Source organism: Pyrgilauda ruficollis, unplaced genomic scaffold (assembly GCF_017590135.1).
Source record: "Pyrgilauda ruficollis isolate IOZ18807 unplaced genomic scaffold, ASM1759013v1 scaffold20, whole genome shotgun sequence".
Taxonomy (NCBI): domain Eukaryota; kingdom Metazoa; phylum Chordata; class Aves; order Passeriformes; family Passeridae; genus Pyrgilauda; species Pyrgilauda ruficollis.
In genome coordinates, this window is record NW_024519207.1 from 2,419,903 (window position 1) to 2,443,875 (window position 23,973).

A 23,973-nucleotide genomic window follows, 5' to 3' on the forward strand; every position below is an offset into this window, starting at 1 on the left:
AATCTAATGAAGAATTACTTTTCTCCTCTTTTTGGAACCTGATAAACAAGTTTTTAAAACTTATAACAAAAATGTTTGCATTTCAGCAAAACATTTGCTGTTTAGTTGTAGCAAAGCCTATATACTCTTTGTAAATGTCTCTCATCATCTGCCAATGGCCAGACTCCCTGTGCTGACAAACTGGACAGTGCGATGATTACAACACAAGATCAACGGTTTACAATTAATACAAAGAACATGCAATTTTGATTTAATCATTAAATCACAAAGACCAGGCTGCACCCAGTTTGTTCTTGCTCAAGAAAGAGAATGTGTCATTGCTTTTCGGCCGATCGCTGAAGTTTCTACATCTTTCCTCCCTTCAGAGTTTAACGTAATGTCCAAACACGCAATTATTTTTCCAAAACAGGAAATGCATGTTAGAACCTTATTTTGGAATAATCATATATTATGTCTTTTAATACATCTTGCCCTTATGAAGAGAAATGTCAACACAAGTGATTAAAAATGGTCTGAAGGAGACGAAGTTTCCATGTATAAGTCTACCTTGCTCCTCTGAGATTGTGAAATAAAGGAGTGTTTTAATCTCTGAAGTTGCAAGGACTTAAACACAGAAACATCACACACACTCTGGTCAGTGCTCTGGAAATTAATCAGATCCTCAGCAAGGTCTCACTGCCCAACAACTGAACAGTTCTAAGCCTCATTTCCTCTGCAACCAAACTGCTGAAATAAAACTGTTTTTAAAAATAGATTCTCAGAACTATCCCAACGGTATAAAAGCTATTCGTACACAATATGGAATGTACATCACATGCAGTTTAATACAGTTGTTTTAACATGCTTATATAGCTAATGACTATCAGTTGGCTCCTGATGTGTGCTTAATATTTCTTACAACACATAAAGATAATTCTTAACTGAATCAAAGGGCCAAGTAACTGTGCAGCCAGAACAACTGTCCAGCCACATGGAAATAACATATCTCTGGATTTCCATTGGAGAACAAATGCTATTAATAACAGTAGGGCTCAATTATTCCTCCATGTGCTAGCTGACATGCTGCTAAACAGAACAGTCACTGAATCAGCCAGAAATGAGGGGTTTCTTAGACTTTGTTTCACTAAGTAGCAGGGACATTGCGGGAAAGACCAGTGTGGTACGTAGTCTCGTTTCAGCAGACACAGGCTGCCCAGTTTAAATTAAATGGAAAGGATTATCCAAAGTGGGGTTATTGGCTCTAGGGGGACAAACTTTGCAAACCATACACCTTACTTGTCTGAGGCAAAGCAAAGGGACTTGATGTGTAAGGAAGACATTTGGAAGGTAAAAGAAAAAGACTCAAAAAGTGATTTTGGACCTTTTACTTCAAACAAGGTGAAAATCTTGGAGGAAAAAGCTTCTCAGACTAAACACTATAAATGCAGTTCCTTGCTCACACAGATGCATGCATATTCCACCACCTGCCATCCATCCCCCAAAAAATCCAAGTGACATTAGGTGTAAGCAGAAGTCTCTAATGAATGGGGGAAAAAAAGACTGGGGAAAAAGAATTATTAAAAAAAAGAGATCAGTTTAGGGGTCAGGTAATCCTGGGACTAAGTGAGAACTGCCAAAAAGTCAAACTGAGTTAGACCTTGGAAAGGAAATTAAAACAAACAGTACAAGGTTGTTTAGCCACAGAGGCAAAAAGGGAATTAAAAAAGAGAAAGTGAAGCTGCTGTACTGGAGGGATTGGATAGATATTAAAGTTAACCTATGTGTGGACCCAAAATGGAAGAACTCTTTGCCTCAGTAAATCATTTTCAATAAAAATGAAGAGGTTAAGCACAGGGACAGAAGAGAGAATAGAAATCACTCTATTCAAGACAAGTAAAACTCAATATGCTGATCCGGTTGGAAGACTGCATCAGGAACTACAAGATGAGAACCAGAACCTGGTGTATATTCTATCAGGCTGGGACCATATCAGTGCAGAATAGCCATGGACCCATCTCTAATATAATAATAATATAAGAAGGAAGAAAAAGCGATAGTAGGACTCAGGAGAAGAGAGTGGGGGAAAATGGTGAAAGAAGGAAGAACAATTAAAGAGTAAATGAAACACAGAATCACAGAGTGGTTTGGGTTTGAAGGGACCTTAAAGATCATCTAGTTCCAGCCCTTCTGCCATGGGCAGGAATACCTCCCACTAGACCAGGTGGCTCAGAGTCCCACCCAACCTGGCCTCGAACACTGCCAGGGATGGGAGTTCACATCTCTGGGCAACCTGTTCCACTGCCTCACCACCTTCACATTAATTTAAACCTACACTCTCTCCCAGCTTAAGGTCATTGCCCCTTGTCCTGTCACCACCTGCTCTTGTAAGAAGTTTCTCTTTAGTTCTCCTGTAGCCCCCTTAAAGTACTGGAAGGTGCTCTAAGGTCTCCCTGGAACCATCTCTTTTCCAAGCTGAACAACCCCAACTCTCTCAGTATGTCTCAGCCTAAAAACAAAACAAGGTAATGCCTACTAACTTGCCTTTATTTTCTCAAATATAACACATTTTTTGGCAAGAGAATGTGAAGGATTGCCAGAGGGCTTGACATGGTGCCACTTAAGCAGCTGAAATTAGAGAAAACAAATACTGTATAAGAAGTTTAGGGTAGGTGAGAAACTGGGAAAAAGGGAAACAAAGGCAAATAATGCAGAAAGGGATGCCATTGGATCAGATGGAGATTATTAATTAATTACCAATTAAAGATAATAATAGAATGCTAACATTTGCTGAATGTATACCACTGAGTAGCATTATGAACACCTAAAGAGCTTTTAACACTGTGTAAAAAAGTCAGGGAACTTTCAAGAGTGGAAACATTAAAACCAGATTAAATGTACAGAAGAAGTAAAAGGTCATGTACACAGAAACTAACTGCATGAATTTCTTCTAAATCTGAGAACTGATCAAGTAAAAACTGCAATGGAAAAAAAAAAAAAACAACCCAGCTGTGTGTGTTAACTATTCACAGCACTAACTGCATGAATTTCTTCTAAATCTGAGAACTGATCAAGTAAAAACTTCAATGGAAAAAAAAAAAACAACCCAGCTGCGTGTGTTAACTATTCACAGCATGACAGAGAGCTATCTGATCACACATCAGTAGAGGCAAATGGGATTCTAGTGTGTAATGGGACAAAGTATTTCTAGTTAAGACAAGAAGGGAAGAATGCCATCACATTGTAGAAGTAGAGGTTTTATCAGAAATAATTACACATTTTTCTGGTCACCTGCTTTGAAACAATTGAGTTCATCTTGGAATACGTGTAAAGAAATCTTTCCACAATGAGGGAATGGAGAACCCATCTCACACAACCAAACTGGCTTCTCAAAATGAAAACACAAAGCATATATGTTTTCCCTTTACACATTGAAAGAACTAATGTTAGGGAGGGAAAGGAGCCATTTCAATTTCAAAAAACAATGATAAACTTAGCACAAAAGGGCAGGGGAATAAATTGGCCATGAATAAATTCAAGGTGGAATTTACAGAAAGGTTTCCGAGCATCAGAGGAATGAGGTTATTGAATACTCTTCCAAGAGAAGTAATGGAAATAAAAAATCCTAATGAGACTTACAGTGAAGATTGGTTGGTGTATGAGAGATTATTCAACATGGTTGTCTGGGAATCCATGACCCAGGAGGTCCCTTTCAGGGTCCTCATAAATTATATATGAAAGAAAACCTATGAGGTCATATTGTCCCATCAACCTCAATAAAACTAAATAAGCAAAACATGTATGAAAAAGTCTGTTGACCAAAACCATAAAATATGCCTCTCTTTTTCCCTCCCCTATTTTAAACAGGAAAACCAACCAAAATATTCCTTATTAAAAATATGAGTTACCTGCTAAATTTCTTGAGCTTGTTTCAGACTGGCTTTTCACAAGGCCACCTTACTTAATGTATTGTACCCAGTGCTTGGTCTGGTCCAGTTTCAATAATAACTCAGAAAAATTAACTTACAACAGATCTATCAATATCTTAATGTTCTCCTACCTTCGCTGGTGGCTCTGGTGCTGGGCTTCTAAGTTCTGGGAGCCTGCAGAACAAAAGATTTTAAAAATAAAGAGAGATAAATTGCACAACCTAAAGTTTGGAAATCCTTCTTCATGAGTGCTACTTTGGTTACCAGCTGCACTGATACAAGCACTTGCAAAAAAAAGCAGTTCACGGACTGTATTTCTGACTTATGAAACTGTTCAGCTATGGGGCTTCAGGCTGCAAACTGCACACTTTTCCAAAGGCCACCATAACAGAAGCCTTTGAACAGAACTGAACTGATGAATAGGTGCAGAGTCCCGGTGATGATCCAAGCCAAGTCTGCTGCTGGCAGGGAACACCAGGATGAGGATGTTGGCTCACCTTCCAGATTTAAATACAAACTAACACAGGTGAGAAAAATAAGTCAAACCCAAGCGGCACTGAGTGAGTAGGGAAAAGGAAAGAGAACTGGGGATGAAGACTCAATTCCTGGCTCTGCTGTTTGTGCTTGACAATTCTGGACAAACTGTTCTTTTGGATTTTCCTCCCACTTGCTTTCAAACAGGATACATTACTCAGGGTTTCATCACGCAACACTGGTAACAGACCTATCCGACTTCAATATTACATCTCCCCCAGCTCACAGTCCTTAACACCATAGGAAAGCCAGAAAATAACCCATAATCTACATTTGAAAAATCACATTGAAAGTGTGGCAAATATAATTTCAATTGTGTCATTCACTGCAACCTTGATGAACAAATCTCAGTATTCAACAGAGATGACCAAATGGACATTAATCCATGCCATGTAAAGCTGTAAGCTAGCTGGAACAATACTTACCCCAAGTATTTTAACAACTCCTTACTCAGGTCTTCAGGAATATACTCTGATATTAACCCATGGGCATACCGTACATAGTCTTCAGGAAGAGGTCAGGGAGTGGGAAGGAGGAGAAAAAGAACACTCATGTTACACAGTCATGTTGCTTTAGCCATGTTTCACGTGCTACCATGAGGCACAAGGCTAAATCACTAGTAACAGACTCCTAATGGACACACTGCGATGCTTCTCTGCCTCGAGTAGTTTATGTTATATGACATTTGTAGGTTATTTAAAAAGTAAAGACTTACTACACTCACTTTGTCAGCACATGTTATTAATATCTGCTGCATGTACTTTACAAAAGCTGTTCACTTTCTGAGAGTACTAGATATCGTGTATTTTCTGAAGAAATTAAATTTTAAAAACCTGCAAAAGTAAAAAGCTGACTCAACAGAACATGCAATCATTAATTTTAAAGCATCTGGATCTTACAATTATTTGGCAAGGGCTTCAGTACTAAAGAACATTTTCTGGCTTCAACTGAAAACAATTAGATGAGACAATGAGTCTATTTCAAAGTCTTGTACTTAATTTTCAGTACTTTATAGAAAATGCCAAGGCCTATCTAAACATCACTGGCAAGACAGGATAATTATCTGTGGAAATATGAACTACTAGAAGCTGTTTTCAGTACAGGGCACTCCTGCTATAAATGTTCTTCTGAGAGACTGGGGAAAAAAAAGTGACCCTTTTATAACACAAAGTCCTAAACCAGATTTTTTCCGGTCACGTTCTACACAAGCACTGACTGATCGTGGGCTGGACTTTTTAAACTTGCTGTTGTTGAGGCTGCTAGGGAGAAACTGCACCCATGTACAGGAAGCATTTGCCAGACAGATATTAAGTTAAAATCTCCCCTCTGAATTCCAACTCCAACAGGCCAGTTTATCTGCTCATATGCCTCCACACTTAGAGAGTTCAGAAGCACATGGCATACCAATCTCAAGGAGGCAAAGAGCTATCACTTCAGTGCCAGAGATGAATTTATCTTTTTTTTCCTGTTTTCTTTTTTTTTTTAACCTGAACAGCCCAATGCAAACTGGCATTGAAGGAGAAAGCATTAACAAACTGACAGTACCATATGCATTTCAACTGTACTGACAATAAATTCTTACTATCACCTATCTGCACTTCTCCTTCCTTCACTGCATAAGTTCATCAAAGATTTTTCACTCTCTAAGCCTACTTTAGGGTCAGGAGAGAACAAGAAATAATTCCAACCCAATACAATTTCACCTCAGCACTTAATATGTCCAATTTCTTGCTTAAGAAAAATGGTTCCAATCTTTGCATTATGACACTGAATGGTGAGTCCAAACCAATTGTAGTTATTTCATACTACATACTAAACCCATTCCCTTTGCATTTCTGACTTGAAGCAATCTTCACTGACTTCCTTTACCAATTTAAAAATACCACTATTTGCCTCCTATGGGGTCTGTGTTCATAAGCCAGCCTATCTTTCATCAAACATCAGGAATACTTGCACACCTCCCTTCTTTGTCTTCTGAACGAAATATTCAAGTCCCATATGATAAACCTCCCCCACTTCCCTATTTGCTCTCATTATATCCTCCCCATTTTTGCCCTACAACATCTGTAGATGCTAACTACATACACCTCATCTATTTTTAAGGTGCTGAAATTTCATAATAGCCCTATGAAAACAATTGTCTACAGAAATAAATTGCACTGTCACAGGAGTGAAAATCAGACAAGAAAATGTGTCTTACTAGGAATAAGTGTTGAATAATGTCCATTTGACCTCCTGTCATTCACCTTGCCACACACAGTGGGACTACCTCCAAAACTCACCTCCTTTAAACCCCAGCATTCCCAATTTCAATGCTGCTCTCTCAAGTATGAAAAACCAAGGATTTTAAAAAGACTATTATAATCATGTCACCACAAATAAAGAGCAAGGCGGGAAAAAACCACTGCAGATGAAATATTTAATTATAAATTTCAGAGAAAAAGTATTTAAGCATAAATTAAGATGGTTGTTGCCAGGACACTTTCCCCTTTCTTTAAAAAAGTAGGGGTTGGGAAAAAGATTAAAAGCTACCATCACAACTTTTGCAACTTAGTCTCTTTTTAAAAACCATATATTACAATCTCTGTTCTATAAAATTGTCTATTTGCCTCATAAATCTCATTTATGTTGTTTCTTTTGATATCATGACTTGGTAGCTCATTTTCCACTTTGTCAGCAAGCTGCTATATTTCTCCTTAATTTTCAACAACATGAAGACTTCTGAATGTCTTTGTAATAAGAAACAATTTGCTTTGGTTCATCTTGCTCTAAACTGTTCTTAATTTCCATTAACATTCAAAGATTTTATTCTGAGTCCATTTTCAGGTTTCCCTACAGAATTTCGTGTCAGTAACAGCCAGGACATTGCCCTCCCCAGAAAAATGGTAAATAGAAGCAAATGGGATCCCACCAGACATTTTGGTAACAGGATTGTTACAATTTAATACACCTATTATCAAAATTTTGCCCTTCATAATCACACATTTGTGTATTTGCAGTGTTGAGGATGGTAAAATGCCAGTGCACCCACAAAAATCATCCAACTCACACATTTGTCACATAAAGTAATGTTTGGACCAGGAGCCTTTTCTCTGTGACCATGACTTCCTAAGATCCCTTTGCCATTTTGAAGAATTCTATGAATGCTAATATTCCATGCATCCTAGTAACAGTAATAATGAAAAGAAGCACGTTCTAATACAGACACACATACTGGATGGGAACTCACATACATTATAAATATGTGTCCCATTCTTTAACACAGTCTCAGTTCAAAAAAGCACTGCAGCAAATATTTCACTGAGCAAGATGTTTCCTCCTTGAACTGTGGAGGAGCTAAGAGAACCGCAGCTGACACCATTGTAATTGTTAATTACAATGTCATCTGATGATGATAGCAAAGAACTTGAAAAAGCCAAGGCACAGAGTCACAACTTATAGGGAATTTTCTGTACAGGGTACAAATTTACTGCAAAGGCCAAATTCAATATATTTTAGTTTCTAATCACGTGTTTTATCTCTAGTTATGTGACTTCACAAAATTGGAATTCATTACCATGTTTAGTTTTCTTACCTTCCTGAGCATCTGTGATCTGTTTACTGTTGATACATGCACTTGCAAGCACCCTTTCACCTACTGATATATTGTTGCTTTTAAGTGCTTTCACTGTTTGATTAACCTACAGAAAACCAAAGAATGAAATGCCTGTATCAATATTGTTATGCACGTTAATGCAGTGACAAAGCTCTTGTAATTTTGTTTCAAGCATATAAAACACTCAAGTTATGGACTGTGGTGAAATTTAATATACATTTGTAATGACTAGCAGATGAGCTCAGAAAACCCAAAGAAACTAGCATGGCTTTGAACATGTTGCCTTGGCAACACAGCACCACTTCTGCAGCACCCTAAGATGAGCTGAGCTACTCAGACTCAATAGCTATGATTATACAGGTGAGAAATGCACCTGCTCAGAGAACACTCCTGAGCTCAGCAGGATGGCAAAGGCAGTCCTGGTGGAAATCAAAGATTAAAGACTTTACAGGGCACTGATGTGCTGGATCCAACAGAGATAGAACTGCCAGATGAAGGTATTTTCAACAACACAAATAGGTACCTGTTCACTTGTAAATATTCAGGTAATCATTGCAAAATACATATTCATTCCCATGCCTCATAACTTCAGAAAGTGGACCAGATTTTGTGCTTGTATTGATTAATTTAAATGACAACGCCTCCTCATCATGGGATGCACACCCTCTTTTGTACAGAGCAGCATCATGTTAAGGGCACATGCACATGAGTAAAATGAAATTCACCTTCTTTATACCAAAACAAAGACCCCATCAGGCTTAGTTGTAACACTAGTTTATTTCTAGTAAACTCTACAGGCCTCTTGAACAGCATGACTGGATCAGGATAATAGCAACCAAACCAGGACCGTTCTGAGTGAACTCTGCCAAAACTTCAGGAAACACACTGGTAGCACAAAACCAAGGCAGTTCTGTCCATCTTCAAAGCACAGCAGAATTTAGAAACTGTAACAATCAAAACTCTCCTCTAGCCCACCTATGAAAGGGACAAAGCAAAAGCAAGCCCCTCACATTATGCAAAGCCTAAAGCAATAACCTGACAGCTTCTTCTTCCTACCCACACCCCATATATGCCCCTTTCATGGCCAGTCCCATCAAGAAGAGAAATGCAATAAGCTTGTTAATATCTCTAACACCTGATCACATTCCCAAGTGGAGCAACTTTACTGTGATGTCTGTCCTTCTTGGACAGGACACGTACCTTGAACTGAGGCACAGCACATGGCTCCAATGCAAATATGGACAAGCTAAAAAGCATTTCCGTTTTGAACACATAGCAATTTTTAAAGCAAAAGGGAAAGAAAATACCTTTTTCTTTAACCACTTCAGTGTCTTCTCTTCACTGTATTTGTGGAATTTCTGACTGCCAATCTCTGAGGAAAAACAAGCAAGGGTAAAAAAGTCATGTCTGGTTGGGATTGCATTTTCAATATCTTTAAAATCTTTTCACTTGTAGATAGAATATAAAAGTTAATTTGCATCTTGCACATGATTGATATCAGGGCAATAAGTTTAAAAAAATATTGGAAGCAAAAAAAAAAAAACCCAGACTCCGCTGATATGAACAAGTCTGGACAATCTGACAGTTCTTTAATTAGGACCTAATCCAGCAAAGCACAGATTTATTTATGTGTAATCTTGGGTTCTCTTATTCATTAAGACTCTTCTCAAGCCCTTGTAGTTTCACTTCACCTTCACTGTCATGTGTCACCAGACTGGTGATTTTAACTACCTATCTTTTAACACAAAATGTTGGTTCCACGATTTTTTTTTTTTAAACAACAGATTATCTTAAATCTTTCTGTACTGAATTCCAGCAACTAGTAAGGGACCAGGACAAAGAGTTGGTTACTGAAGCTAAACTATCCACCTCTTCAATAAACCCTTTCCCTATCAGTTCTCTCTCATGTCAGAGTGACTAAAGCAGAATTTTTACTTCTATCACCCTTTTACATAATTCAATATAATGTTAAAAGAAAATACAGAATCCAAAATAGTGAAACTCACTCCTTGTGGGAGGAAGTACATGATTCACTCATGATTTATGGAGCAACACAAATTAACTTGATGATATAAGAATTCTGGAGAGTGCTTCCCCTGCAATAACGAGGGCATCATGAGCACTTGCTATTCACATGTGATCTAGAGATACATGAGTTCAAAACATCCAGGCAAAAGAGAAAATTACAAAGGCTCAGGGAAATTTCAGTATAAAAATTCACTATTAACTCACAGAAAGCTAGATTTGGGAAATGGAATCAGATGCCTAATAAGATTTCACAGGAGATTTTGGAGCCTGCTGCTTCAGTCCTTTTCTTTAACAGGTATTTCAATAAGTTTTGATCTCCTGTATACCATTCCCATAAATACCTACATCTGTTTCATGTCATTTACTGATACAGTGTCATATTCCAACACTCATTTCATGGATTTTCCTTCTCCCCTGGCAAACAAAAACATATTATTTATGATTCCTTCAGCACTTCCTTCTTTGGGGTTTATCTTGGCTCTTCCAAATTGCACACAAACAGTGAACTATTATGTGCTCTTTCTGTATGCATGGCAGGGGGTATGGAGAAGCCAAGGAAAGCTGTTAGCAAGATAAAAGTTTAAATCTGTCTCAATAGTTGTATAATAGCAAAATACAAAAATTCCTCAGAGCAAAAATGAAAAAAAAAAACACTAATGTACACTTTGCTTAATGATGAGGTGCAGGTAAAACAATTAGCTGTGACATTGTTGGCTGCAGGCTTTAGAACTTGGAGGCTTCTAAATGTCTCTGAAAGAAAAGAAGCAGAAAATGGAGAAACTCTCTGGATACTTGAACCTGCTTCTTAAAGGGCTAACATGGTTTGGGTTCAAGCACAGTAAGTACAATTCATGGATTCCTCTCTTATCTAAGAAAGTTGGGGGAAGGGACATCCTCTGGGCACCATCCCCCAATCCATGCTGAAAAGTAATTCTAGTCTGGATTCCCAGGCAGACTCCCCCACAACAGCATGATTCAGAGTGACTCAGGGAAAGGAAATGTAGAACTGTGAAGCCATTTTCATTAAAACATGTGAAAAATAATTACACTGAACCCTTCAGAGATCACTTTGTTTGAAAATATTTTGTGTGCTTGACAGTTTTGACTATTAAACCCTAGAAACTGACAATATTCCTGACCTCTGAAGACTTAAAGTGAGTTATGAAAGTCACAAACTGCTGACAAAAGGATTCAATATTGGAACGTGGATTTAACATGTGATGCACATTTGATATTGGTGAGAGTTAGTGACTACATTTGATAATATGAGTATATATTGGAAAGCCTTTTGTTCCCTAATGTGTCTGGTGCCTATAAAACCGGTCTGAGACATCTGGAAAGATTGGGTTTGAGAAATACAGATGGAATATAAGTGGTTCTACAATTAAATAATATGTTCAGTGATCGGGTAATCGCTATGTAGACTTGGAAGTTTCCCTGATGTATTGTTGAGCAAACTGCCTAAAGCACATTTTAAAATCCATTTTCTCAGTGTTTTCCATAACTCTGAAACTTATAGGGCCCCTTTTTTCCTACCTCCTGGGAATACAAGCTTGGCAATATTATTTAGTTCTTCTAATCAGGTAAGTTTTTTTGGCTCTTCATGTTAATCACATCAGACAAGATCACAGTGCAGCTTTTGCCTTGCAAAATGAAACAAAGAGTAACACTCTAGAACTGGAATTCATAACCCTTTCTTAAACCTTCTTTACTGTACATTCAATCCAATGTCAGAATTTAATAGCAAACAACCTGCCTCACCCAGACTTAGTGAGCTGTAACACACCCTTTCCACAACTAGTAAAGCAGGTAATTCAGAATTTAATTCAACTAAATGAATTTTCAGTGCCCTTCAAGAAAGAGGCCAGAGAAGGTGGGTTCTCTGCTAATTCAGTAAGTGTAAACTGGGAGTGCTCTGGGGTAAGAATTTCTGAGACAGATGTTAAAAGTCTTAAGACTAAATGAAGAGTGAAATAATTATGCTGTTAAGTTCTGTCAAGCAGAACAGAGCTGCTGAAGCCTTAACGCAACTGGTATTTCTTGCCCTAATGCTCTACTCCTAAAACGAGAAAGGCTACAAAGTGGACAACAGGTCTTAAGAGCCAGAAAAGAGTGAGTACCTGAAGTCATAATGCTGGTATTTTTTACAAGCAATAAAAGACATGAGAATATGAAACACATAGAAGTGGATTAAACAGAAAGGTGATGTGTGCATGACAGGCAAGCAAGTGCCAATGGGTTTGTTGCATAACGGTACTCTTGGTGTTCTATAAAAAGAAAGAAATCCTAAGAACAAGCCCCACTGTAACCCAATCCAAACTTGAACAAGAAAAGAAGTAGCATGTACATGCAGGTACATGCCTGGGAAAATCCAAGAACATCACATAAAGCTGATGTGTGTGTACAGCTTTTATGACAAAAGCATTGATGACCTCACATTTCAAAACAAAACCCAGGAAGTGAGCACACCTTTAACAGCATTTGTCGGCAAAATGACACAAACTTATAGGTATACATAATGCATTACATAAAATGGAAAAAAACCAAGCAGTGAAGCATCTTCACTACTGTCTAACAGAATACAGTTTACGGGAGAACGCTCCCAGATGGATAACAATTGCAAATACAGCATCAGAATGGATACAGAAGTTAGACCAAGACACAAGATCTTGTATATAGCAGATACTTTTAAAAAAAGTCATGTTTTGGGAACATAAATACTGCCCAAAGGCTGTACTGTTGTTTGGAGGAAGTGTCTCTTCAAAAAAACAATCCAGACCTTGTCCTAAGTTCCTATGCCGACTCAAGTATGACAGCCAAAAGGATGTGGCTCCATTTTTCACTTTCTCAGATGGGTGACCAACCTGACCTCCATTATGATAATGTGATCTCCTTAGTGGATGAGGGAAAGGCTGTGGATGCTGTCTATCTAGACTTCTGGAAAGCATTTGACACTGTCTCTCCCAGCACTGTCCTGGCTGAAGCTGGCTCATGGCTTGGACAGGTACACTGTACACTGGATAAAAACCAGTCTGGATGGCCAGGCCCAGAGAATGTGTCACATCCAGCTGGCAGCCAGCCACTAGAGACCCCAGGGCCAATTATTTATCTAATACCTTTATCAATGATGTGTATGGGGGGATTGAGTGCACCCTCAATCAGTTCAGAGAAGCAGCAAGTTGGGCAGGAGTGTTGATCTGCTGCAGGGTAGGAAGGCTCTGCAGAGGGATCTGGAAAGCTTGGATTGATGAGCCGAGACCCAACAGCATGAGGCTCAACATGGACAAATGCCAGGTCCTACACTTGGGTCAACAAACAACAAACCTCTGCAGCACTACAGGCTGGGGGCAGACTGGCTGGAGAGCTGCTCAGTAGAAAGGGATCTGGAGGTGCTGGTCAACAGTGGCTGAACATGAGCCAGAGTGTGCCCTGATGGCCAAGAAGGCCAATGGCATCCTGGCCTGTTATCAGGTATTGTGTGGCCAGCAGGATCAGGACAGTGACTGTCTCCATCAGCACTGATGAGGTCACACCTCCAGTTCTGGGCCCTTCACTACAAGAAGGACATTGGGGTGCTGGAGTGTGTCCAGAGAGGGGCAACGGAGCTGGTAAAGGCTCTGGAGCACAAGTCTGAGGAGGAGCAGTTGAAGGTGCTGGGGGGTGTTTACTCTCAATGAGGCTCAGGGGGGACCTTACTGCTCTCTACACCAAACAGAAACAGAAAAGAGTTGCATTGAAGTGGGGGTCGGTCTCTTCTGCCATGTCTCAAGAGAAAGGATAAAAGGAAACGGCCTTAAATTGCACCAGGAGATGTTCACATCAGGTATTAGAAGAATTTTTTTCACTGAAAGGGTGGTCAGGCCTTGGAATAAAGTGGCCAGGTCAGTGGTGGAATCACAGTCTCTGGAAGTGTTCAAGAGGAGTCTGGATGTGGCACTTGGAAATACAGTTTAGGAGTGATTATGGTAGCGCTAGGCTGACACTTGGACTAGACCATCTCGAAGGTTTCATCCAACCTTGATGATTGTGTCATTCTGTACACAGAAGTTCAACAGCTCTTCTCTCACCCTGGCTACTTACTCCATGTTAAAAAAGTTGTAGGGCACAGCAATTGCCTGAAAGCTTAAAAATACTTTTTAATGGAAATACTTGTCACTTCATGAGAAAGCAAAAGTGGTTTTGCATTTCAGATGCACCTGTCCTAAAGAAGCCTTCTCAAAAGTCAGAACTCACCCAAAGAAAAATATTGTTTGGTCCAAATGATACAAAATGTAACTAGATGTTTCCGCAGGTTCTTTTGGAAATGCAGGAGGAATAGTAATATTACTCCACAATTATGTGTTTATGGAACCACATAATTCCAACAACCCCAGTCCCAAACAGAATGTCACAACAGCCTTCCTATCTAGATTTTCTGCTCCCTTGTGAAAGTGAGCATTTCCTACAGAAACATGTCCTGCCCTGAAGTACAAATGCAATTTCCCTATTCTACTGCATATGCACCATATCAAGCCCAAAATACTTACACTTGTTCACCTAAATTAACTTACAGCTCCCACCCCTCACAAACACCTTATGTTCTATACAGCTAGAAGGAGGTCTAGTCTTTTACTTAGCAGACTTACTTTTTCAACACCTTTCCTTAGCCACTTTCCAATTATCTGTAGATTATCAAAATATTTCTTATATATATATCTCAATTATAAGGGTCAGCTTGCTTTGTGAAAGCAAATTCTTAATGTTTGTAGTTTTCAATCTATCTTTTACCTTTAACCTCAACTCGCTGGAAGAGCTCTAGTGCATAAGAATCAGACAGCTTACTAGTTCTGCTCCAGTATGTTCTCCTGTAGATCCCCATGTGCATGTAGGGAAATCTCCATTCCCTATCAGGGAGTTAGCAAGCCTAAGTATAATGCTATTTAAAGGACTGAAAATAAAAACCAAGGTCTTGCATGTTTTGCAAATCTGCAAACCTGCAAAAATAATGTCACGCTCCTGTCTCTTCCCTAGAAAGCATATATTGTCCTCAAATAAAATGGAAGCCCCCACACCAAAGGGAATTCTGTGCAAAGGTTGAGGAAATTATGTACAGAATTGATAGCTTGCTAACTTTTTCCATTTGAGTTTTCTCTCTCATATACTTATGCATCCCAAACAATTTTTTGCATTTTAAAACAATTAAGTCTTTAAGCTTAAACCCAAAACACTAAATTATGCAAAGCCAAAAAATTTGTGTTCTCCTTTTTCAGCAACATATTCATTCTTCTCCAGCTTTTTTCTACTTACTTTTCAATGGTTTGTGACAAAGGATGAAAAAAAGTAAAATGGACCACTTCCGTGCCAGACCATCCTACACTAAATAAAGAATTTATCATTTGTGTGACACCTAGCAACAAGACTGCATGAGATTTTCAGAGTTGCAGCAGATAATCTGAGATTCACATATTTCTATTCACAAGACTGCAATGACAAGCTCTAAGCCTAAGCTTCTGTTTTCAAAGTACAGCTGTCGGTTGTTTGGTAAAGCAAAAAACAATATTTAAATCTATCTTATAATGAGGTGATACTAAGAAATTGAGTCTTTTTTTTGGTCCTCCCTCGCGCCCCACCCCTTTTTTTCACCTTTTTCTTCTGTTACGTGCTGTATGTACTGTTTAACATCTGCACACTTCAGCAGCAATGGGCAGCTAGGGTATTCTGAGTCTAGCACAACTTGATCAAGTGGCTGGAACTTTCCTTGCTGCTGAAAATACATCAAAGGGATTATAAAAGCATTACTAAAATGTTAAGACACATATATACACACTACACATATGTATATAAATATATATGCATGCAATGGCCATAGCTTTAAAATAAAGGATTTAAAGAAGATCGTATTTTGAATGGTACCACATGACACATTCAGAAACTGATTACAAAGCAAGCTATAAATATTTATTTCAGACCAGTAAATACCTGCAAAACGCTGAACTCTTCAAACACTGCACTTAAAAGGCCAAATTTAAAACAACACAGGGAGAAACTAATGTGAAGTACAGCAGGATTTTTTGGAAGATGACATAAGACACAGTAGTCAGTGTGTGCCAATAGTGTTTTAGACCAAAACCTGTTGGATTAAACCCAGTGTCATAACTTCCATTCACATTTTGCTTTTCCTTCCACAAAGATAAATCTCAAAGGAGCAGGGCAGCTTCTGGAACACAGTATTAACCTTTCACCTCTGCAAAGTCAATTCCAGTTTGGCCAGAGTAGGGATATAAAGTGATTTTGGCACAACTTAAATAGCCCCACACATGACAGAACCATCAAACAAATTTTGCCATTGCCAAACAATGCATAATCATTCAGCACGGTTTGGCACAACTGGCAGCCTTCCCCTTGGAAAGATCCTTTAGTGCATCAGTACAAAGACTGTGAACTTCTCATGCTTACAGAGTGCATGGTCTCTGCAGCCAAGGCTGAACTCATTATACTGGTCAGCATGAAAAAACCCACTTGGGGTACACTGCTTTCATTATTAATTAATTCTCTTGCCAGACACTCAGAGGCTTAATAAAAGTAACCATCTATTGTTAAAAACAATAAAATAAAACAAAACAAGAAACAATAAAAACAAAGAAAATAATCCCAAACAAATGCACAAAAAGCAGAACCAAGAAAGTATTTAGAGGATTTTTTTCTCCTTAAAAGGGAAAAGGCACAATAACCATGGCAAAAAGAATTTAGGAGACACAAAAATAAAACTGCAATAAGCTCTTTCTTATAGATAACTGACCTGCTTGTGTCCCAAAGCAAGACAGCTGCATTTACATCATGCATGGGCACAGAGCCTAAGCCAAGAAAGGTGCTGCATAGGAGATGGCTCTGCTCAGAGACACCAAGCAATCCTTCATTACACTGTCAAAATCAAAGGACAGCGCAAAGGATGATTCTGTGATTTCCACTGATACCCATTTCCAAGCTGGAAGTGACTGTGCTGCATTCAGGCTAACCTTGCCACAAGACTGTAGAATACACTAACTTAGGCAAGGTGCTGCATGAAAGCATTTACCCTTTTTTAGGACCCACAACAGCTCTATGCATTTATCTGGCATCATGCCTGGCCTAGAAAACCAGAAAACCTAGAAAACAATGTACTGAAAAAGTGAAGGGCAGCACAGGACTCTTCCCATGCACAGAAACAGCAGCAGTAGCTGTCCTTTAGTCAGGCTACCTCAACACCACCCCACATATAGAGAGGAAATTTACTACTTCCCTAATTTAAGTTTGGCATAAAGCTTTCAAAGGAATGATGAATTCAGAGTGCAGAGCCCAGAGAACAAGCTGAACTACTCGTGGAATGACTTCTTCTGGTGGACAATCCTGACCACCCAAATACAGAATACAACTGCACACCCTATACCTTAAATAATTAAAACATCACTACAGAACAGTAAGTTACTATTACAAAGGTATAGGAAGACTTTATATCTTCACCATAAATCATTTGTTCTCCTGCATTCTCCACTTGCAATCTAAAGCAGAAAATAGCAAGCAACCTTGTAGAAATTCTTTTAGGGCAAAAACTCTTAGGATGCATAAAGTGCATTGTCCCCACAAAACCAAACAAACAAGCAAAAAAAACAACAACAAAAAAAATCAACATTTTGGTTTTATTTTGTGCCCCTTTTTTCACAGGTTGCTTATGAAAAAAAATCAGAAAATTTGCCTAAGACTTTTGATATATTTCAGAAATTTAAGTGAGGTTTTGCTACACTCACAATAAATCAACGAAGCCATTTTTTAATTACCCAACTTTTGGATACTCAATCAGCCCACTGCTGTTCTATGATATAGCATCTCTACAAATGTTGTTGTTTCCTTTCAAATTCAAACTGCCACAGAAATGTTCCTCCTTCCTCCTCCATAGCATCCAAATTTTTCTTTCTTTTCCCCTTCTTTCCCAAAATAACGATTTTACTGATGCCTCAGAAAGGGCACTAGTTTGTTTTGATCTGATGACATGTCAGCATTTTAAATTCAATAGTTCTGGGACAGGCTCTCACAAAAAGACAAAAGAGATTCTCTTCTCTTAAAAAAGAAGCTGATTAGTGCATGTTGAGATTGAAAGCTCTCTTGTAACATACTTTACCAACCAAAAAACCTGATGGAAAAAAATACTTCTAGGTATTAAGATAATACTGCTTTAAAAGCAAATTAAATTTCCTTTATTATGGAAGTCACTCTTTGTAAAATTAACATAACTTCTGCAGAACTGAAGTCAGAAATAATGTTTTCTCCTGAGAATTCCAGAGAAAAAAATAAAGCAGGCTTACCTCTTTGTCTGCCTTTATGAGGTAGTAAAGTATCAGAAATAAGGGGTCCATTGGTGTAACAAACAGCAGGCGCCCATCTAGGTGACAGACATGCAAAAGTAAGCTTCCACAATATATTGCCTTTTTGGGGCTTTAGGATGTTTTTTAGGAGTGTGAACAACTTTTTTTTTAGCAAGTATCCCAATATTTTAATAAAACAAAACAGAAAAATAGTATTTATAATTTCATATTAAAAATACAGAGATAACTCAATTCTCTACCCTACCAAACCAAAGCACAAACACCACTTCAGGACTTCTGCTTCATGTACTCTGAGTTTTGCCTTTTTTCTGGACTGTATTAAAACCAGCAAAATTGAAGCTGCCCTCTATTGGCAGATTTGGGGGCAACAGAAATTGGATTGGTATACCAGAGATATTCAGCAACACCCCACCTCTAACACCAGGCAAGGCAACACTGCACTGGCAGAAGAGACAGGCAGGACAAGAAAGAATTTCAAGGACTAGTTAAGTGAGAGCTGCCTTCATCTGTAAAGGGAGAATCTGATGCAGTCTCCTAATGGAACAAAATAAACTTAGATCAGAATACATGGCTCAGTGTGTTACATTTGAGGTTACACACAAAGGAAGGACTTGGTCTCCCATTGAAACAGACACCTCTGCCCATCTGGAGCTCATTGCAGGACAATGGCTTAGTCAGGCCTTTTGTACAACTGCAGATAATTGGAAACAATGTAACATCAAGGAAATTCACTAATGAGACCAAATAATTGATGACAATTTGACAGTAATTAGCAAACCAAAAGCAAATAAATGTAATTTTTTTTTGTTTTAAAGCACATGATTAAGATAATTAAAGAAAAGGAAATCCTATTATGATGGCCCTAAAACTAACAAAAGATCATGTGGGAAGAATATGTTTTGGGCAAAGCTGATATCCAACCTACCATGTGTATTACCAGCATGATGCTCAGTGTGAGGCAAAGCAAACATCAGGACTACTTACAAACACGAGAGCTTTGATATTGAAATTGGAAGAAAAAAGACCCACTAGCCACTTTCTAAAAGCTTTCATTTAAATGCTTTTCACCCAACCTCCAGGAAGAGTTACTTTTGCTTGTTTTAAAAATTCGGACTCACTAGAGGTGTATAAAGACCTCTGCCCTTCTCTGCAGATAACCAGATAATTTGTTTTAACTGCAAACACACAGATTTTGTTGTGTTGTTCTTCTCCTGACCCTTTCAGAGATACAGCAGCCCTAACATTCAGGAACAATTTTTCCACTGTATTTTTTAAAGAAAACTGAGGGCATGATTTCTTAAGGCAACTGTTTCCCAAGGGCCAAAATAAAGGTTAGAAAGGGAGAGAGAAAATACAATGTGGACATAATTGGGAGCAGGGAGCAGACCCAGTCTGTTGGCTCACCCCCAAGACAGAGCAAGGAAAAGCTCAGAGACATACTGCTTGCACCGCTTTATGTGCCTGCAGAGGATGTTTAAAAGTTAGCACACACTTTGGGATATTACTGTTAAAGAAGGCATATGTCTGGAAGGGTTGCTTTTATTTATTACTATAAATGGACTTTTCTCTAATGAAAAGGAATAAAACAAATATACCTTAATCTGAATTAATACTTATGGACATGCTGGTCTGTGGACATGCTGGCAGAGAAACACTGCTACAATAACATCCTTAGTGAAAATGGGTTGTGAAAGCCATCACAAGCAAGTTACACAAGCTTCCTCCTCATTTTCAGAAAGGTGAGCAGGATCAGAGAATGTCCAGGATAGTGCAGACCAGCTCCTTTCAGAGATAACACTGAAATAGCAGCTTCAGACCTCTCCTGAGAACCCAGCACTTAGGCTGGGGACTACAGAGGCAATTTAAAGAACACAAGACCATACATTCCAGTGCTCGGAGCTCTAACACAACACTTTGCTTGGCTAGCTAAGGCCTTCCAGCCCTTTCTTTTCTTTCCCATAGGATAACACATATTAGCTTACTCAGAGGACTTGCTGGTGTGATTGACAAGGAAAGCTAACTATTTTATGGCACTTCAGTTTAAACACAATTGAATTACTTACCCCTCCTTCCCCCTTCAAGAGATGACAAATGAACATCAGCCTAATTGAGGCTGCCAAAGGCAACCTTTTAAAGAGAAATGACAAAGCCCCCAGCCCTGGTTAAATCCATATGGCAAATGAGTCTATCAGAAGGTGGGGATATGATACAGCATGTCTCAAACAACAAGGAAAAACACCTGTAAATTTACTAGAAGAGAGAGGGAAGGTCTGTGTACAAACATTAGTTAAAGATGGGAGAAAGGCACATTATCCAACTCACCCTGTTGAACAGTCTGACCTATAAACCAGGAACGGCATTCCTCGTGAAAAGCTTTTACTTCAAACAGCTGCTGTGCACCACTATTGAATAAGTAAAGGGTTGCTTCCCCTGTTGAAAAGAAATCTGGTTTGTGTTTGTAAGCTTTCAGAAAAATCAAAAGAATACCCAATATGCTTGAAGAATGTGCCTTATATACATACAGACACACAAACATACACACAGTCTACATAAACTCACTACAAAGAGAGCTCAGACAAAAAACACTATTATATACAGATGTTCATTTACCAGCTCTATAAACGAAACTGAATTTGAATCAATAAATAAGACGTGTGAATAGTTCATCTTACAACACAAAGCCTTTGATCCAAACCCAAATCAAAATCACTCAAGAAATCAGCTTTTCTCTGCAGTGAAGAGGGAAGGTGGAAAACAAGAGAATTCCCTCTCCTATCATGCTTGTCTTGAGGATATCAGACTCTGGGTTAGGGGAACAAAAGTCTCAAAACTATCATGGACAATCTGAAATACTCTATTTTTTTTGTGCACCAAAATGGATTGTGATGACTCTGTATGCGTAGACATATAAAGTAAATGAGGAAGCTAGAAGAAGTTGGTTTCAAGTGCCCATCAGAACCTTAATAGTTGGGAAAAAAAAAGGGAAAGCTTTATTTTAGGTCATCCCATAACACAGCTCTACCATTTAACGTTAGTTTTGGGTTACAATAAAAGGGTGACAAACATTGCAAACAGGACTGGCACGTTTCATATCTGAAATGGGAAGTTACCACAGCTACAGAAGGGGCCACTGAAATGCGGTCAGCTGAGTCTGTTGGCTGGATTGCTTCTATCTTGGTTATCAGTCCATCTTCAGGGAACAAGAGTAACTACAGCAGGGCTGTCCTGCTCAGAGCACATAAATTGCAAAGCTGCAGTGACTTGCAGATGATGGGCTGGCTCAGAGAAGCCTCAGTGTAAGCCCTGAAAGCTGACATCAGCATTGCTTTTCTCAGTCTGCAGACACCCCCAGGTGCGGAGGGAGGTCAGCAAAAATGGGCAGACACATGAATTCCCAAAAATGACTGGTAATGCATTTTTTTCCCCTTTATCCAAAAGGCTGACCAGATGTTTAACCTCACTTAAGGATATAATTTCAGTACTCTGATAATTTTTCTTTTGGGTAGGGGAGGAGAGGAGCAATGAGCAGTCATAAGGGGGGAGCAGAAGTTTCAATCATTACCATGTGCACCCTCAACAAGGGTCTACACCACAGTTTGATCAGCCCCATATCAAACTACTCAAAGAAGTGCTGACTGAACAACTTAAGACTCCTACCAGTGAGTGTGCTAGCCAAATCCAGTGGTGAGCTACGAAATCTTGGGAAAAAACCCCTTCTTATTACCTAAGTACAGCTCCTTAATTTATGTCATTATGCTAAAAGGACAGTCACCACAGGTGCCCTACAGTACTGTCAGACAGGAACTGGAGGGGATGGGGAGAGAACCTGGACAGCTTTGCTCACAACTTCACTGATGGCTCTTGTGGTACTTCCAAATTGCAGTCTGATCCTACTTTACAGTCTTTGTAAGGGACAGAAATTTTGTTCTTTTTACAGGACGAAAGGTGCTTTTCTATATAAAGGATGAAGCATGCTTTTATTTAATAAAGTGGTTAGCATCAATTCTATAGTGTGCTGAGTCCTTCAGTGCCTACTTATACAGTATCTGGCACCAACAATTCATCTGTTAGACACAAAGGTAAGGAAAATACATTAATAGTGCGTTCTCAGTTCTTCCATTGTCAGACTTTGTATTTATAACAGGCTACATCACTGAAAGTCTAGGCAGGCCTATAAATAAGGTCCTGTAAATTCTAAAGGAACACACCCAGACAATCATTGCACTTTAGGTTTTCCCCAGAAAACTTCCCCAAGATCTCTGATCCTACAAGGTAAACAGATCTCTTTTTACACAGAGAAAAACAAATTAACATCTATGCTTTTAAAAACATAACAAACTACAAAAACAGTATGCTACAGCAGGAAATAATAACACAGGTGGAAAATAGATGTGTCTTTATATTCCCACTGTAAATCTGAGCAATCAAGAAAAGGTATCATGACGAGTAAGTGATTTTACATTCTGTACTATTAGTTTTTACAATATCCCTCTTTCAAGAACAAATATAGTTCCTATACTGTGACAATAAAATTCATCTGAAGACTCAGTTACACACACATATGTAAATACATATAAATACAAGCAGTCAATTTCAGACCAAAACAATAAAATTTAATCTATGGAAAAGAAACTAGCTCAGACAAAGAAAAAAAAACAGCATGAAAAATGTTTTTCAAACAGAATGTTAACCCTAACAAAGGCTTTCTGCAAGTTTCTGTTGCAGCATCATACACTCCAATTATTAATTAATCATAGAATAATTAAAAATCCTTGACAAGAAGAACAATATGACTAGAAGAATGTAATGGTGGCATGGTGTTGTCATTGAATTGCCTGCATGCATTTGCTGGTCTTTCTAATGTATTTTGAATTCAAAGTGCCTCTTCCTCTGCTAAGGAGAAAAGAGACACCATGACCTGGGCCACGAGAAGAAAATTAGATTTAAAAATTAAAAGACCCAAAAAGCTTGGTAAGTACAATTGAATCACTTCTTCTAACTCTATTTATTTTATAGCATAAGATGAATGCTAAGAATCTTAAATTTGGATTTAAAAAAAGAAACTTGGACTCAACACCCAACACTGCAAGCTCCCCAAAACTAATGCACTTAAAACAAGAACTTAAATTACACCCCTTTTTTGTTCTGCCAGTATTTCTGATGAATAAACAATTCAACCAATTAAAATTATAAAAGAAATCCTAAATGTTTGCACAGCATTAACCATCTGGCATAACCAGCAGTATCTTTGGCACTTAAGACTTGTACCTATCATCATTATTTCAGCTTTGCGAAATATGAATCTTTTGGTGGTGGAGAAAATCAACCAGACTTTAACAGGCTCATGTCACAGTTCCAGAACTTGCCTGTGCTTGGGTTGCGAAGTTTTGTAAACAAGGGTTCGCTGTCAGGTGTCTTAGGGGGATCAATAGCAGCCTCTGTAGGGGGAGAGGAAAAAGTTAGGAACTTGTAAATTGTGAAGTATTTCACATCTGCTTCACCAAGACATTCAGAATTAATTGGATTGACACTTTTTGAAAACACACACACACATCTGCCCAAAAATTGTATG

At 38.6% G+C, this 23,973-nt stretch overlaps 1 protein-coding gene across 4 annotated transcripts in view; it reads right to left on the reverse strand.

Moving 5' to 3' along the window:
* The window catches only part of RNASEH2B (ribonuclease H2 subunit B), a 43,124-nt gene that overhangs the window by 8,310 nt on the left and 10,841 nt on the right, over positions 1-23,973 (reverse strand). For 3 of the 4 annotated variants that reach the window (XM_041467079.1, XM_041467076.1, XM_041467078.1), the window contains exons 2-9: positions 23,768-23,839; positions 20,724-20,831; positions 18,381-18,457; positions 15,685-15,805; positions 9,342-9,406; positions 8,014-8,119; positions 4,865-4,943; positions 4,037-4,079 (exon numbers count right to left, since the gene is read on the reverse strand). In XM_041467079.1, coding sequence (XP_041323013.1) covers positions 4,037-4,079; positions 4,865-4,943; positions 8,014-8,119; positions 9,342-9,406; positions 15,685-15,805; positions 18,381-18,457; positions 20,724-20,831; positions 23,768-23,839 — 671 coding nt within the window. The remainder of the gene's footprint in view (positions 1-4,036; positions 4,080-4,864; positions 4,944-8,013; positions 8,120-9,341; positions 9,407-15,684; positions 15,806-18,380; positions 18,458-20,723; positions 20,832-23,767; positions 23,840-23,973) is intronic. The other variant, XM_041467077.1, reaches the window with a different exon arrangement.